Source organism: Pundamilia nyererei, unplaced genomic scaffold (assembly GCF_000239375.1).
Source record: "Pundamilia nyererei isolate P.nyererei 1_Seehausen unplaced genomic scaffold, PunNye1.0 scaffold00035, whole genome shotgun sequence".
Taxonomy (NCBI): Eukaryota; Metazoa; Chordata; class Actinopteri; order Cichliformes; family Cichlidae; genus Pundamilia; species Pundamilia nyererei.
The window spans coordinates 1,860,536-1,878,114 of record NW_005187436.1 but is presented as its reverse complement, the minus strand read 5'-3'; the positions used below and the strand labels follow the sequence as shown (position 1 = coordinate 1,878,114).

Below are 17,579 nucleotides of genomic sequence, written 5' to 3'. Positions count from 1 at the left end.
GACGTACTTTTGCCTTCGGAGCTGCCTGGCATGTTATTTTACAAGTAGTCATCAGAGTACACTGTGGTTGTAGGTTACATACCAGCCTCATTAATACAGGATGAATCCATGTGTTTTTATTATTTATGCAAACTCTGACCCTGCATCTGAATGTTTGATATATATATTTATACACCACTCTACATTTAATCATTAGTTATATTATTAATCCTTGGTTCTCTTCCACATGGCATCTTTGTGCCCAGGTTTCTGGTAGGTGAGGTTTCTTCCTGTTAAAGAGTTTTGTTTTTTTTATGTCCCATTGTCACTAAAGTGTTTGCTCATGGTTCAGATTGTTGGTGTTTCTTCTGTGTTATTTAGGGTCTTTACCCTGCAGTATAAAGTGCCTCAAGGCCTTGAACTGAACTGAATTGACAAATCTGGACTCAAACACAGCGTTTTCCAGAATAATTTTGCCCAATTGTATTGTGTCTGTGTGAACTGGAGCCTTAGTTTCTTGTTCTTAGCTGACAGGAGTTACACCTGGTGTGTTTTTCTGCAGCTGTAGCCCATCTTAAATGCTTAAAGGGTCTATGTGTTGTACATTGGGAGAGACGATTTTTGGTTTTAACAAGTGGTTATTTGAGTTAACATTGCCATCCTATCAGCACAATGCAATCTGGACATCCCCCTCGTCTCTGGCACCAAATGGCAATTATCCCCAGAGAACTGCATCATTGGATATTTACTTCACATCATTTTGTTGGAGCTAATCACTCCTGTATTTGACTCTGAACTACAGATATAGAAGCACAAGGCTATGACAGAATCATAGAGTGCCACTCTTAGATCACCTTTCTTCTCCATTCTAATGGTCAGTTTCAACTTGTACAGTTCGTCTTGACCACGTCTACACAACTAAACGCATTGAGTTAGACATTTGCGTTAAAGAGAAGTTTAACACGTCTAGTTAACAAAGTGACCGGTGAGTTTCTGTGTCTCGACTATTCAATTCACAGATATGTTCTTATTAGAATGTTTAAAAGGTGACTCTCTCTATAATACAAACATTGTTGCATAGTTTTATTCATTTTTCAAACATACCCACCTTCTATTCGTAACATACATCCTATAAATTACTCACGTTCAGCCAACGCCAGAAGAAAAAAACCGAAGAAAATCTCTGAAACTGGTGCTGCAAGTTTTGCCTCATTTTAAGTACAAAGCAGAGTTTAGAAAAAGAAAAACAGTGAACTTAGAAGTGACAGAGTAAGTTTTTTTCTTTTTCATAACCACTAAGTAGCCCTTATTTTCTACTATAGTGTAAAACAGCTGGTGTTGTGCAAGACTGGAATACAAAAGTACCTGTCATTGGATGTTCTAAAGTACAACAAATAGACAAAGTTTCTATATCGACTCGATTTGCTCCCTTTCAAAATTAATTCCAGATATTGTGCAAAACAGAGAAATCCAGTAATTCTAAAAAAGTGCAAGTCCATTAGTTATTACTGACTCAGGGATTGTAAAATGTGCTGGTTTTGTTTTTAACCTCTGTCCACCATTACAGTTCCAGCGACCTCTTGAACGCACCTGACGTGATTAACTCTTTGATCTGTAATCGCTTTGTAATATTTAACTTTGCCCGTGTCATCACGGTGCAATCCTTAGCCTGGGCTGTGTGAGGGTGACAATCCCAATCAGCGATGATATCAGACCACAGAATCCGATCACTCCCCCATTTGACTGGTATAAACCAAGCTTATCTAAGGGAATGAAGAGATCACAGATGTTTTTCACAGAGTCCAAGGCAAGGTCCGGGTGTGATTTCAGGGTTTCCAAAAGCAGAAAGAGAAAGCCATCCAGGTGAGGGACGACAACTTCAGCTACTTCAGGATTCTCAGTGAGATGCTGATCCATTCTCTCTTTAAAGTTTTTATCTCTTGACCTCTTTGTCATCACCTGGAGAACCGCATAAACATCTCTGCTGAGATGCATAACTAATGAGAAGAAGTAGAAGCGGAAGGAGTTTAAACTCCAGCGTTCCTTGTCGATATTGCGGATAAGACCGACACTTTTGGCCCAAAGTACATTGTCACAGATAAAGTAGAGGGTGCGGCTCACGTTGGCCACAGTAAGGCACAGGCGCAGCACTCGGTCCGAGAGCTGCACGGTTCGCTTAGCAGCCTCAATGGAATTTGCTGCATTTCCCAGCCTGAGCACTGACAAAGGAGGAGGACATGAAAGGGTATTAGAGCAGTAATCAATTTAATATGAAATGGCAGGTCAACACTTCATTATAGCAGCCCACAACAGATGGAAATACAGTTAAGGTACACAGAGAATTAACTACAGCATCTTTTCACTATTTGCCTATCTATGTTTACATACTGGAACAACATCAATGCACCCCAGTGTCTTCATTTTAAACTTTTGAACCTTTCACAACACGTTATCACATTTTAAATTGGGAGTCATAAATGACCCTTCACCCAGAAACACAAAGACAGGCAGGCCAGCCCTAGAGGCAGCAGAGTTCCTTAAAGAGATCATTAGTTGGTGCACAAACAGATCTTGGCCTTGGTCTTAACACAGCTCAGCTGCGGCATAACAAAAGAAGCTGCTCTAAGGCACGGCCATATCCTTAATTTCCATGCAAAGCCTGTTTCATTTCAGTCTTTACCTAATTCATACTAAAGCTACCAAATGTCAAGGTACAAAATGTGTCAAATTCCACATGAATTCTAAAGTAAGCACATCTATGAGTGGTACGTTTATCAGAATTACCGTCATTTGCAGCAACAGTCGGTGCAGATTTTATCCCAGCTTACAGTGAGATAAAGAGAAAGCTACAGAACAACACTGTCTAAGTTTTAAGTAGACAGTTTGCCAAGAAAAGAAAAAAATGTCCATTTGTGCACTCCTTGGCAGAATTACTGGCCTTGATGATGAAGAAATACAGTGCTCATAGACAAACTCAACAGAGAGACAAGATTCAAGTCATTTGTTAACCAAATGTATGATGCGTTTGTTTAGTTTGAATAACTGTATTTCTGTCTGATGGTCAAAAATAAAATAAGCTCTTTGAATTCATCACAGTTTTTAGAACCACCCATGTTCACAGAAACCAATGCAATAAATTAGGACAACCACACAGTGGATTTGAAACTGAAATCCAATTTAACCGCAGCCACTGAACGCCTCCTAACTCCCTCAACAGTTACTCACATTTTCGTCCAGCGCTCAAGCTGGTTTCCAGACTTTTAAGTTTTGCCACAAGGTCCTTTCTGTCAGAGTTGTTTCGAAGTAAATAAACAGCGAGTGAACAAGCATACTGAGCTGCCCTAAAATAAACAAGAAGCAGATGAAGGGGGAAAGTTAGAAGGATACAGTCATGCGGTAACTTTCCCGTTTTTATCAAGAAAATAAAGTAACGTTTGTACGAGCTGGTTACAAAAGCGATGAAAAGCTCACCTGAATATGCGGTCCCTTCCCTGACTCTGACTTGTGAATTTTACAAATGGGTCCATGCTGTTAAACCACACCAGTACAGGTTGTTCTAGTTAGCTTGAGCCAAGTTTCCACCTCGTCGAACCTGTTAACATTAATTTGTCGCTACAGTCGGCACGGCATCAGTCACTTTTCTTCTGCTTACACAATGCCAGGCTGATATAACGCCGATGAGTAAAACTCGTTATCAAGTATTTATCAGGTAATCTTGATTTTCAAACTTTATCCATACCCCACGTTTACAATTAGCCAATCTCCTTTCCCTGCAGTCAAACTATTGCAACCGAAAAACACCTATTTGTTTCACTACGGATGGTTTTAGAAACGGACCAAGAGCCGAACTGATTTTCTGGACGGACCAATGCGTTACTATCAGTTACTATGGTAACAGTGAAACCCAAAGAATGAAAAATAAAGACTAAAAGAAATTGTAATAAATTGAAGGGTTTTGTTACCTATGTGAATAAAAATACCAACAATTTAAAACTAAAACGGTCCTTTACGATTTGCTTTTAGTTAAATTTAATAAATACGCAATAAACAATGTAAGAAATGTAAAAAAATAATAATACAAATGTAATAAATAAATACATAAATAAAGCGGGGAATAAAAACCTACATTACACACAATAGAAAGTCTCAAACAAACTAATTTATTAATTAAAAAAATAATCTTTCAGTTTGCATGGTTGGATACATTTCATTATTGTTTTTTAACACAGATCCAGGTAGATTTAACTAGTCATTTGAAAAACTGAGTTACAAAAAAGCAGTTAAAATACAAAAAACCTAAATATTATTTCTAAGAGATTTTTTTCCTCTTATTGATGTGCAGCGAATGTTTCTTATGCAGAAATACACATGAGTATCCACATCACCGCTGTAGCACTGACAAAAGGTCAGCCAAAGGCAAAAGGGATATTGCAAAATTCTAGCTTCCAAGTGCATAACCAGGGAATTTAAAAAAGAAAAATTAAGTGAAGTTACAACAATCCTGAGTGCAAACAGAATAAATACAGACAGACAATTTATCAGTGTTCACAAACATTTTATTGTTACAGCTGGTCAAGCTAGAGCATGTAAGTGATTCTGTGACACTGCAGCTTTTTTTATTAGATTAATATTCTTTGATCATAAACCTAAGAAATGCTGGAGTAGTGTCTCACACTTTGAAAAGACACATCATGACTTTGAGAGAGCCCTTACCTTCAGGTAACGATATAACCTTGAAACTGCTCTTAAATACTTGCCATCATACTAATGGAGAGTGGAATTATTTTTTGCCTCTGCTGTGCAACTGTTTACAGCATTTATTTATTTTTAATCTCTCTAGTTTGACAGCATGTTGACTGTTGGTGAGGTGCTGAATAATTACACTCTGCCTCTCTGGTGTGTGTGTATGTGTGTGTCTGTCTGCTTGGCTCTGTTATGTATTCAGTAATGTAAGCTCTGATGGTATTAGTGGTTTTGATTGCTTGCGGCATATGCCTTCCTCTTTGTTCAGCAGAGGGATACCCATCAGATGAGATCAAGAAAATATGAACATATATTTCTGTAAAAGTATTTCAGTGAAGTCCCAGAGAACTAAAAAGTAAATTTCTGTTTATTGGCAAAGAAGCAGCTCTGTGATCTGTTATTTCAGTTTTTCATTTTGTAATTTTTGGGAAAAAATTAATATATTTATACTTAAAAGTAGCCTTTATTTTGCACCAGACTTCTCCTGGCTCCCTAGTGTGTATGCCAAAGTGCCCTTGGGGAAGATACTGAACCCTTGTTCAGTTGTCCCTGATGCATCCATTGGAGTGAGTGTGAATGTTAGGTAAAGTGGTTAGACACAGAATAAAGCACTTGTGTTAATGATGCTTGTAGTAAGAAAGTGCTTTGCATGCTCAAATTGACTAGAAAAGTGCTGTGGAAAAGTGTGTTGTTGTTGTTGTTGTTGTTGTTGTTGTTGTGTTGGGTTTTTTTGGCATATATGTTAAACTTGCATGTTTTAGATTATAAAATGAGTTAGTTCCATACACAATAGATATATATTAACGTTTTTTTAAAATGCATGGAAATCAGTGTGGACAGCCAAACTGTCAACTATGATAGTCAGATTCCAAAATTGCACAGCTACAGTATATTAATTCAAAAGCAGTTCACATTGCCTTGTCCCAGACGGTGAGCTCAGCTTTCTGGGTGAACATGAAGACAACTATATCCACCAAAAACTGAATACTGAAAATGAACCATAGACTGTATATAAATGATGGATGCAAAAATAAATAAAGTCGCCCACTGGTTTGTGACACCTTAAAGTTTGCTTTTTTGACTATCACTGTGTTAATTTTGTGAAGCGACCATGTTTGGATGACAGGATAGGCCGCTATGTTAAAAGTTAGCTATTGTAAGCTGCAGTGTTAGACGGCGATACGCGTATGTGGTAATTAGTGCTAAATAACAACCTAATAAAAATACTAGAATTTCACACATCAATACTTAAGCACACACTTCTAAGACACGCTATTAAAAAAAGGGTGAAAAATGCAACAACGGCACAAACTTGGTGGAGAAGTTCAGTTCAGTGACTCCAATTAGTGAATGCAAGCCACAGCATACACAGTATCCACATGGATAACTTTTAAAAACTTAACCCTCCACAGTTACTATGGAAAAAGCACGGAGCCCAAAATAGTTTTCATTAATCGACTGTAAATATTATTTTAAATGCTGTAAAGTTGGGATTTTTATTTTGGAGTCTGCTGATTCATATAGCCAACTTCAAGTGGCCACTGGAGGAAGTACAGTTAGTAATCAACTTGATCCTTACAGACTGAGTGAAGCAGGCAGCACACACTGTAAAGGAAACAGAGGTAAAACAAAGCAGCTTTAGAGATTCAGCATCCACTAACTCGAATCCACATCGTTTCATGGAAATGGAAATTATAAACCTACAGAGGTTTGAATTCAAAGAAACCCTGAAAATCAAAGTAAAAAAATGTTGCAGGCTTGTACATTTTACTGATTTTATTGCAGCAACTCAGTAGTTTGTATGATTCCAACATGCCTGACAACATCAGGGGCCGCTCATAATGAGGTGACGGATGGTGTCCTGGGTGATTGCCTCCCCGTTTTGGAGCTGGGCATCACTGAACCACATTTTTGAGAGATTGAGGTGCAACCTGGTGGCGTCTTATGGACTGAGACATGATGTCCCAGAGATGTCATATAGAATTTAGGTCAAGTGTTGGGGCCAGTCAATGGTATCAGTTCCTCCATCCTCCAGGAACTGCCTGTGTACTCTAACCACATGAGGCCGGGCATTGTCATGCACCAGGAATCAAGACCTACTGCACAGGCATAGCATCTGACTATGGGTCCCAGGATTTAATATTGATACCTAATGGATATCAGGGTGCCGTTGCCTAGCCTGCAGAGGTCTGTGGATATCCCTCCAAAGACCATCACCGACCCACCACCAAACTGGTCATGCTGAATGATGTTACAGGTAGAGTAACACTTTCCACAGCTTCTCCAGATGTTTCACGTCTGCTTGTGTCAGATGCAGTAAATTATATTGTATTCTGGTAATTAAACAAAACAAATGATTGGAAATATAACTGATGTCATGCTCCTACCACACACATCAGTAATTACTACACCTTTTTATAGACAAAATGCTGAAGCTCTAAAAAACAAAGACTTCTGACTGTATGTGCGTAGATCACTTCCCCGGTGTAGCTTTCTCTGTGGAAGTTATTTAAAACGTTGGTTGCTTTGATGCCATTAATTAGTGAGTGGTCTGTTTACAAGTATGTATCATCTTTTTCTCCTTCTTGACTACCATTCTTTTTAATTTAACTAATACAGGAATCATGCTGTGTTTCTATTCAGTGAGTGCTTTTTCAAACACGCACACATTTAATTTCACCCCGACTTGTTTATGTGCCATAAAAGTACTCTCAGTTTTCCTCAGTGTACCTTAAAATATTTTTAACAAGCATACAGCCAATCCCTGTTCGATTGATTCTTTTTTGTTTAAAATATACTTAGTTTCATCCCAAGGGACGCAAAGCAAGGAAGTAACAACACATGAGAATATCTACATTGAGGCGATCTTAACTGGGTTAAGATGAACTTTTTCTGTGAATCCAAGTTTTTTATGTGTAAGAAGAAAAACAATCAATAGACCAGACCAACAACAAAAGCACAACACATTTTCTAAGTGTGGTGCACTTATAGCCCTGCCATGCACACAGAGGCATAAAGGTATAAAGGGATATGAAAACAATTTTTAAAGCGTCAGTGATGAGAGCAGGTCGGATACAGTGTGGGAGAGTCTTCTGAGATTAAAGGGCTACGACCTCAAGCATGCAACATCTCCCTGGAACAGCTAAAGGGTTTATTTTAGATGAGTTGAGGGGATATGGGGTTGAGCATGAGCGTAGGAGTTTAGAGATCCGAGTAGGAGACAGCCCATTCAAAGCAAGCAGCAGAAACATAAAGACGATGTCTGGGCTCATATACAGCCACAAGCCAACCGACTTTCTTTCTGAGCTGTGCAAAGTTTAACTTATGGAGTTTCTGAGACAGAGATTTGTCTGTGGGCCCCTTCTTTCTGAATAATTCATTTGAAAACCACTTTTATTACTTGCTGTGTATGAAGTAGTAATTTATGACACAACCATGAATGCACCATGTCTGTATTTGACAGGTTTCAAAAATGGCCTCAGTAACTGATTTTATAAAAACACTGCAGTTAATTGCACTTTATACTAATATGTCATTAACACCATATAACAACTCACTGTAGTTATTTATTTTTATTTAATAAACCTAATGTCACCAATTAGGACTAAATGATTTTCTTTCACAAAAAAGGCTCAACAAGATTCGCTGTCATTCAGCTCATGAATCCTGATAAATCACCACAGACACACGTAGGAGGAGCAGAGTTAAAGAGAGCGAGAGCAGTCTCACATGCAGGGATCAGACACGGCGCGAGGTCCAAAATCCAAGTGTTTCTAAACAAAGCAGAGGTAGGTCAGGCACAAAAATGTAGATAAGGAGCAGGAAAAACGACAGAGTCCATGAACCATCCAGAGATCCAAAGAACCAAACAATGCGTAAAGACAAACGACGCATAAAAAAACAGGGGCAGAGATCAGACACGTGAAACAAAGAGGAATGACACAAGGAGTGTGGAGATGCTCCACTGCTTTGAGGATAAAGACAGTCTGGCACGTGAGATGAATTAGAAGCAACAGCAGGAGGAACTGAAATACAAAAATGCATTTAAACTCTTTCAAAAGAAAAATATAAGAGATAGAATATTGAAAATATTAAAAACACACAAATCATCACAAACAATAGTCAGTATATTAACTGAAAATTGGAATAATTGATTAAAGGTTAATCTATGACTTGGAAAAACAGACAGTTGCTTATCCCTTTTAGGTAGTCGAGCAATTGACAATTGTCGAGCAATTCTTTTTTCTTTTTTTTTAAAGACAAATCTAAACATGTAGAATAAGTTCAGGAACTGATTTTGAAGGATCAGCTGACTACAAGAAACTTTCACAACATAGCCACAACTCAGGCAGTGGACTAGGTTGTCCACTAATCACAGGGCTGCTGGTGCCTTTCTCCTGCTATCAGGAGAACTCTGAGGTACTTCTGACAGAAAGCAAGCATCATGCGTGGCATTGTTGTGTAAGTGTGTAGATGTGGTTGGATGTGAAACATAATCTAAAATGCTTTGTATTACTGCAAAGGTCCAAAAGGCGCTTTATAAGTGCAGACCAGTTATATGCAGGTCTTATCCTGATGCTTTTCAGCCAAGCATCCTTATCCTAGTAGTGGAATTAATCTCATCTCATGTTAAATGTAAATCAATAAATAAGTAATCCTGCTCCTTCCTTCTGGTCAGTATTGAAAGAGAAGTCAGAACCTACAGGTTTGAAGTCAGCTAGTATTAAAAGGACAGCCTTTGTATGGAGTATTTATGTTATGTTGTTTATTTCATGTGTTAAGATAAGAATGGATTTTATTTAAATAATAAAATTGTGGTTTATTCTTTGGACTGCATGCCTAAATTGAGAGGAGGGCTGAATGATGTAAAAGTGATGCAAAAACCAGTAGAGACCAAAGCACTGCTACTTTTGACACTTGGGACAAAGTAATCATTGCCTTAATTTGTGGAAAATAACCAAGGTTCTGATTTGCAATAACAGTTGTTGCGAATTCACGATGTTCTCAGAAGTAAAGATGTTTGTCTCTTTTATGGAAAAAAAATATTGTGAGAGGTTATTCAGGGTGTGATGTCAACACTTCAGCTCTCTAGTCTTACATTTTTTACAAAAAACCCTCAAACACACTTGTCATTCTTTTATTAATTCAGATGGAGAGAAAAAACACACGACAGGGCTGTTTTAAAACCTCAGTTGAGACAAGTGACTTTGGGACTTTTAATCAAAACCTCAACCATGTGAGCTGCCTGTTTATCTGCATCAAACAGGATTTCAAGTGTGCCTTCAAGGCAGAGAATCCACAAAGTTTTGAAATACTTTTATAAGATATCTAATTAAGGGTTTTAGATTGATAAAATCAGTGCATGCATCAAAGTAATATCCTCACTTTAAAATCCCATAAGACAGCATTTAGAAATGAATGAGGAGGCCAAGAAATATGAGGACGTTGTGGCCATGCTGTTGCTGTTGCTATGGTGTTGCTGTGCTATAATTAGAACCAGGAAAAGCTCATTAATCTACAGGCATACATTTAAAACTATATGAAGGGGGACTTTGTGCACACCTACTAATGGGGCATTAATAAAATAATTCATCTGACTGCAGTGATGAGTTTTTGAATTTAACCTCCACAGTATGAAGTCACAGTTATGTCAAAAAACATTTTTCCTCTAAACAATTCTCAAATAATACATTTTGAATATCTCTATTATATCTTTTGGCCGACTGGTGTTTTTCTATTTGCTGAATAACTATTTCCAACAGATTGTACATAACAGAAGACAAAAATAATTACTATTGTATGCTATAATATTTGTCTTTATCTATTCTTTTGTACTGCAGAAAAGACGTGAGCTCCACAGGGGTCTGCTTCAATTTTTATTTGAATCTATCACCAATAACGAGAGCACTCAGAGATGCTGTTTGCAGACAGTTTAATACAGAGCAGAATCTCAGACCCGTGCAGCGTTATGGTCTCAATTTCATTTGTTTTAATTTAATTCAGCACTGAACATGTTGAGATTGAGTGTAAGAAAGCAAAAAACAAAAAAGAAGGTATGATGGTTAAAAAAATGCACGATGAACAAATTTCTTTGAGGTTACTGAAAGAAAATCCATTTTTTATATCACATAATTCATTACATTTTATATTTGGTCTAATTTATTATTCACGTCTGACTCATAAAAAAAGTTTTTGTCAAGTCACTGCAGCCTGATATAATCATAAACCAGACACCCAGATCATAACTGACTTTACAGACGTATGGGCGGCCTGAGAGGTGGCGGTCATAATCAGGATTGGAAATAGGTGAACAATCCTCCCACAGAGAAAATGTCTTGAAGTGTTTCCCCACTTCAAGCATCTTTTGCATGTACAGTACTGTATGTGTGCAAACATCTGCATTAAGATTAGGCTGTGATTTCACACTGGTAATGCATAAAATTCAGTCATTTGTTAGAAAAATCATAAGCACATGATGATAAGATTACAGGACATTTTGCATTGTTTAAAACACAAAAATGAAGCGAGACACTTTCAATAATTTCTGTTTATTCTTGTAGAAAAAAAACTTTCATGATTTAAAAAATTCTCTAATTTGCAATGATTGTACAACAAAAATGTATATATAATAAAAAAAGATTGAATTAATATTAAGATTTGAAGGTAAAAATTCAGAAAAAATAGAAATGATAAAACCCAATGGCCACAGCATCCTTTATGTCCTTAGCTTCTGTTTTACTCCTTTTTGTCATTGACAGCCTTTGAGTATATGAAGTAAATTGGATTTGTTTATTGTTTTTCTGTCCTTTCCTGATGAGCTGTCGACCTAATCAGAATGTTTTTTAATAATTAGATGTACACATTATCAGGAGCGAAGTGTCGGTTGGAGGCAGTTAGTATTCACTGGCGTGCTGAACTGCGATCCTTGATGATCACTGAAAACATCAAGGTTAAAATTTTATTTTGAACATCTTGTGTGCAGTGAATAGTGAAAGGTAGACGTGGCACAACAAACAGTATTATGACGGCATTAAGTTATATAAGTTCGTTTGAAGGACGTATGCGTGACCACTGTGGGGAATAAAAGGAAATGAGAGACAATAGATTTAAACAATATTTATGCATGATGTGCTTACTGGTTTTGGGTAATGCAAACATGTAATGAACACTATAAATGAAAGAAACAAAGGTAATGTAAATTAGTATTTAGATAGGCTACCTGGGGCCTGTTGCAGCTGAATCGACGTGTTTAGGCTCTTCTTTTGGCCATTGTCGACACAGCTGAAAAGTCAAATACACATCACAAAAAAGGCTCTTCACTATTAGACTTGCTACACAAAAAGAGTGAAATTTTACTAACTATTCACTTTACTAATCCACTCCCTGTAAAAGGTAATTTGCTATTCTGCTCATTACTATGTCTAACTGCAAGTTAAATTTATCTGTATAACAGAACTCAAATTATTATAATATACCATAACCCATCACATAACCATGTAACAATAAAGTACCGATACAAATGTTTGGCTGCTTTGGCACTCCTGTCGTTACTTGCGGAAAGGAGATGCATCTTACAAACCTAAGTGTGCATCTGCTAATTGTATAAGTTTAATATAAATACAAGTTAAATACATAAATATACACATACAAGAGATACTTAGTCTTACATTGCTCTTCTGTTGATCCACAAGATTGTTGTCTGTTGTGACGGCTCGACAAAAAAAATTTACGCTTCTTTTTGGGCACGCTGCACGAACGGCCTGAACAGGGCTTAGGGCCTTTTCTTCTTCTTCTTCTTTGAAAGATGTTTGCTGTGGGCAAAATAATAGTTTCTGATGAGCATTCATTTAATCTTTGTAAGCCAGTTTATTTGAAGTATCAGTGGGTAAAGCATATAAATTAGTATCAAAATGTATAACTAAACCAGTTATTACATTTCTGCGCATTGCTCACACATGCTAGTTAAAGTAAAATGTCACTACAAGAATACTTACAAACCAGTACTTCTTTTCCATTGCTCCGAATTTCTGTTAAACTGGGAACCTCTCCTGTGATTTTGCAAAAGTACCATCCACTGCATGTTTCATTAACAACAGATAAAATGTGTGTATTTTCACTGCCTTCAGTGGAACTGTTTGCAAACTTGTTAATTATTTTACTGCACAGATTCCCTGAGTTGCTGAATGAAGGTCCATGTGAGCTAAAATACCAAGACACTCGATATCTCTCATATTTCTTTGTGCTCAAGCAGCAGTGCAAAGTCAGAGATGACCCAGATGGAGCAATCACTCTTGTCTGGGTCTTATCCAGAAATACGTGAGTCTGGCCCGATATCCCCACAGCTGCTGCTACCACTGTAGACAGAAAAAAGAAGAAATGTTATACCTTTTGTTTTTTCTGTTTTAATTTTTTATTTTATTTGTGTTAGATATCAATTTTGAGTCATAGAGTGGAGTTTTTAGCAGAACAACAGTGCATGGGAATCAGAGGACACAGGTTAAACCGAGTAAAACAGGAAATAATCAAAAAGAACATAAAGACAGACAAGGGAGCATATGTGTAAGCACAAGCAGTTGAGACAGAAGAAGGAACCAAGAGGAACATGACACAGATAACAACCTCAACGAAGGAACTAAAACTAAATCCAATTCAAGAATTCAGATCTAACACTACAACAGAAACTCATCTGAACAGGCATCCAAAACTCTATAAAAACCGAAAAACTACAATACAACTAAAGCTTATCAAACTACAGTAACAACAAAATCACATACCAAAAAATGGGACCTCAAAAGAGCAACTCATTACTAGGAAACACATGAAGTAAAACATCTAAATCAAAGACTCACAAATACCACAGCAAATCAAATTCACTTTCAGAATAATAAAAAGTTAAAATCTTAAACCAAAATGTCAAAAATTAAAAACTTTTACTAACAGACCCAAACCCTGAAAGTATTCACTAAGAAATCATAAACTTACCTGTGAGCAACACCAGAGCCAACTGATTCAGCCACATTTCCAGTTTATCGTATGAGAGATGATCTTCTATGTCTCAGCTTGTCTCCAATGACTTCCTGTCTAAAAAAATAACAGCTAAAGCTGGTGTGTTAGAGGAAGGGAAGTGTGTATTGTTGTTTTTTTTATTACGGCTGCTTCACTGAGACGACTGTCTGTTGTGGAGGAACAAGAGAAGAGGGAAAATAAAGGATTTTTATGAACAGGGAAACTCTGGATGGAGCACAAAATAATGCCCCGAAAAACACTAACATTTGTGTGCTGCTCATTTTAAATGTACACTCTGCATCCTTCAGAAATTGTGTCGACCAAATCAGGAAGTGCAACTGTGTTTTGAAGGGTTTGTGAAACACTTGTTTTGTTACAAGCATACTAAAAAAGTTTTTCATCTTATCTCAACAGTGTGTTACTAAAAAAGTAACACTTGCATTCATATGACAAGTTAAAGCATGATGGGTTGACGAACTTGGTCCCGTCTCCAAATGCAACCAATAAAAAAAGCTACTGGAGAGAAAGCAGATGTTACATAACTGTAAGTTTCTTTAAGTGTAGTCTCATGTAGGAGTTATAAGACACCAGAAAGCAGATATGTGTTTGATTTCTGTGATTTGTGGATTCATTTATGCAAAGTATGTAATTCATGATTGTGTCACCATGCTCCAGCTGTAGATTCGCCACCAGATCACTGGAAATGTTATCTTTTATATTTGTTCTGCAGCTCTGCAGCCTCTTGGGACCATACAGGAATAAAATGATAAACAAACACAAAATACAGTTGTGTCGAACACTGAAAACAAACCCAAAAAAAGAGAGCCGTTCATTGTAAATTGTCTTCCACTAATCCAGTTAAAGATCACGGTGGGAGCCTGAACCTATCCAAACTGATATTGTTAAAAGCAGGGTACATACTGGACAGTTCCCCAGTCTATCCCAGGGCCAACACACAGGACAGACAACCCTCTACACTCATACCTACAACCAATTTAGAATCACTAATTAACCTAGCAAGCAGGGCAGGAAGCCACGGTACCCATACATACACAGAGAACATGCAAACTACAGATAGAGCGGCACCACACCAAAAACAGCTGGGTCTTTTCTTTTATTCCATCTCCCCATCGACAGCCAATCACAAAGATTTTCTGTTTTCATGTGTCTAATAATATGCTTTGAATTATGAATTGCACTTCACTTCTCCATGTGCAGACTGCCTGACATAGATAAGTCCACAGCTGTGCAATGTCAACAATCTGCAGATCGTGTGTGAGGTGAGGACTCAGGCGTAGACGACACATGGAGATAGGAACTTAATAACAAAAAGCAGCTGTTTTTTTTAGGTGAAAAACACAAAGGTTCAAAAATAAGAAAAACCAAAAGCCAATAACTGATCTAAACTGGGAGAAACTAAACTTAGAGCAACACACAGGTAACAAGGAAAAAAAACAATAGATGGGGAAGACTAACAAACAACCTGACAATGAACGAAAGAAAACTCACACAATAAATACACATGGGATGACGAGGGAAGTGGAAACACATAGGGAACATAGCTGTGATGAACAGACCTAATGACGCAAGAGGAAGCAAAACTGAACACAGGACAGGAGACTGTCAAAATAAAACAGGAAATACTAAGACACAGACTAATCCATGGGGACTAGACAGGCTGAGGGGACAACGGGAGGAGACATAAGGAGGGGAAACACGGAACACAAGAAAACTCTGAAAACAGCAAGAAAAACTCAGGACTGACTAGTGAAACTTAAATCATCATAATAACACAAAAACACTTGGAAAAAACACAATAAACTCAAAAGTTGGGTCAAACACCCAGAACCATGACATGCAACCTGAACTTTTAACTGCCTAATTATAAAACAGTGCAACTGCTGGACTGTCTCTTGAAGTTCTCTCAGTAAAAAGATGGTATTTAGTCAATTAGAATTTGATGCCTAAACTATGACTAAAACTAAAAAAGTTTTAAGAAAGTTTGCTGTCAAAATTAACACTGATGAAGCAGCCAATCTACAAACACAATGAACGCTACCAATAACACCACACCACCTTTGATCTACTGAAAGTAGCAATGATGGAGATGTTTTTGATTACATGTGCTTCCCAAAGCTTGACTTTGCATCCAGTCCTTCCCTCACCTACTTGATCTTCACTTACTTTTTGATTGTCTAGTCTTCAAAATGGAAAATTTCATTATTTCTGAGCAGTAATTTGATGAAGAAGCATGACTTTTTTGTGATTTGTGTTTTTTTCTATATTTGAATCAGTTTTTAGCAATACTAATAATCAAATAATCATGCTAACCTCTTCATGGTGGATTGCATTCCCACTCATCTGTGTTTACTGACCTTAAAAAAGCAAAGAACAAAGTAAAAATGTTGATTGTTATTGAGGGTTTCAATTCCAATTCCCTCCTTGAATGTGTGAAATTATAAGTATTATATTGCTAAATGAATAAGGGACCACTGTGAGCTCATATACTGACTGTAGCACAGTGACACTTTTCTGAGTTTTCTTTCTTTTTTTCTTCTTTTTACTTTTATGACATTTACTTTATATGATTTTATAATCACGAGGCTCAAAAACCCTGCAGCACACATTAAGATGACCAGAATAGGGTGAGCCCAGTGTGACTGCACGTAATGGTGACATACTTTATTCCCCAACATTTGAGCCACAAATGAAAATCAGGTCAGTGGTCTGTGAGACACTCTCCAACACAGACAAAAAATGCCCAAGATGATTGGACTAACCTTAAACCAGCATCATTTTTCCAAAACAGCTGAACAATTAGATGAAACAGCAGCGGTTATGGTATCATACTTTGTACATAATACATAAGAGCTTAAACAAATACAATGTCTCTCAGCATTAATTCAAATTATTTCAGAGGCTATATAAAAAGCAGTTAAATGATACAAAAATTAACTGATGTAAAAATTACAGCATGCAATTAGCAATTAACAGTATAAAAGAATCAAATTTCAAATTTTGGTCATTTTTAAAAGGCTAAAGAAAACAGGAAGCTCGTCCGCTTCCATTAGATCACCTTGGATAAGTCGTACATTAGACCTTTTTTTATATCAACACCTTTCAGTGATGTCTCTTTGCTTAAGCTAATAACAGAACTCGTACTTGTATAGTATGTTTATTAATATAAAATAATTACTTACCTGTATATTACAGTTCAAATTAGGTTGAACCACAGCTCCTGACTCTAACTTGTTGTTAAAAGGGCAGTGTTAAAAATGCTAAATTCAAAGAAATTTTGTCTTTGTTAATCTTAAAGCCACTGAAAATTTATCATTTTAGGTCAGATCAGTGAGAAGTTTCCAACTACCCATAAATCCCAGTGCGTTAGAGGTTTTCTCTAATTGCTTTGCTGAATGACAAAATGAGCCTGTCTACTACTGCTGCCACCAATATAAACATTTCTTTCTGACTTTATCATTAGATATGTGTATCTTCCCACAAAGTTTTTAATTAACCAGATAGAACTAGTTTGCGATATGTCATGTCTGCTGCTTCAGAAGAATGTAATAGAAACCAGCTGTGGAAAGAAGCAGCCCTGCAGTCAATCAGATTACACCTTGCAGAAGAAAAGTGTGGGTAGGTTCAGTGTTTTATTGATTTCACTGACACCAAACAGAGGACTCAGCTTTCAAGTAGGACAGGTTCTTATTTTCTGTGTTTAAAAATAACAGTTGTTGTCTGAAGTGGGATAAAATAAATAAAAAAGAAATCTCAGTCGGCCACACATACGCCTGTGTCTGACAGCACAGCAGTGATGTGACTGGATCTGCCCTTGGGTTCCAAGAGAAACA

At 37.1% G+C, this 17,579-nt stretch overlaps 1 protein-coding gene across 1 annotated transcript; it reads right to left on the bottom strand.

The window, feature by feature from the left end:
* Nucleotides 1-1,036: 1,036 nt before the first annotated feature.
* On the bottom strand, nucleotides 1,037-3,846 carry pex11a (peroxisomal biogenesis factor 11 alpha). The gene is made up of 3 exons (XM_005729937.1): nucleotides 3,451-3,846; nucleotides 3,205-3,320; nucleotides 1,037-2,198 (listed from the first exon to the last, which is right to left on the bottom strand). Exons 1-3 carry the CDS (start codon nucleotides 3,504-3,506, stop codon nucleotides 1,630-1,632), a joined length of 741 nt encoding a protein of 246 aa, XP_005729994.1. The 5' UTR covers nucleotides 3,507-3,846; the 3' UTR covers nucleotides 1,037-1,629.
* Between the last annotated feature and the right edge of the window lie 13,733 nt (nucleotides 3,847-17,579).

Bases quoted from the DNA above. Each gene is read 5' to 3' on its own strand.
- pex11a (XM_005729937.1), bottom strand. From the start codon at position 3,506: ATGGACCCATTTGTAAAATTCACAAGTCAGAGTCAGGGAAGGGACCGC. The intron at 3,321-3,450 runs GTGAGCTTTTCA...TGTTTATTTTAG, and splicing joins GGAAGGGACCGCATATTCAG to GGCAGCTCAGTATGCTTGTT. The intron at 2,199-3,204 runs GTGAGTAACTGT...CTCCTTTGTCAG, and splicing joins CTTGAGCGCTGGACGAAAAT to TGCTCAGGCTGGGAAATGCA.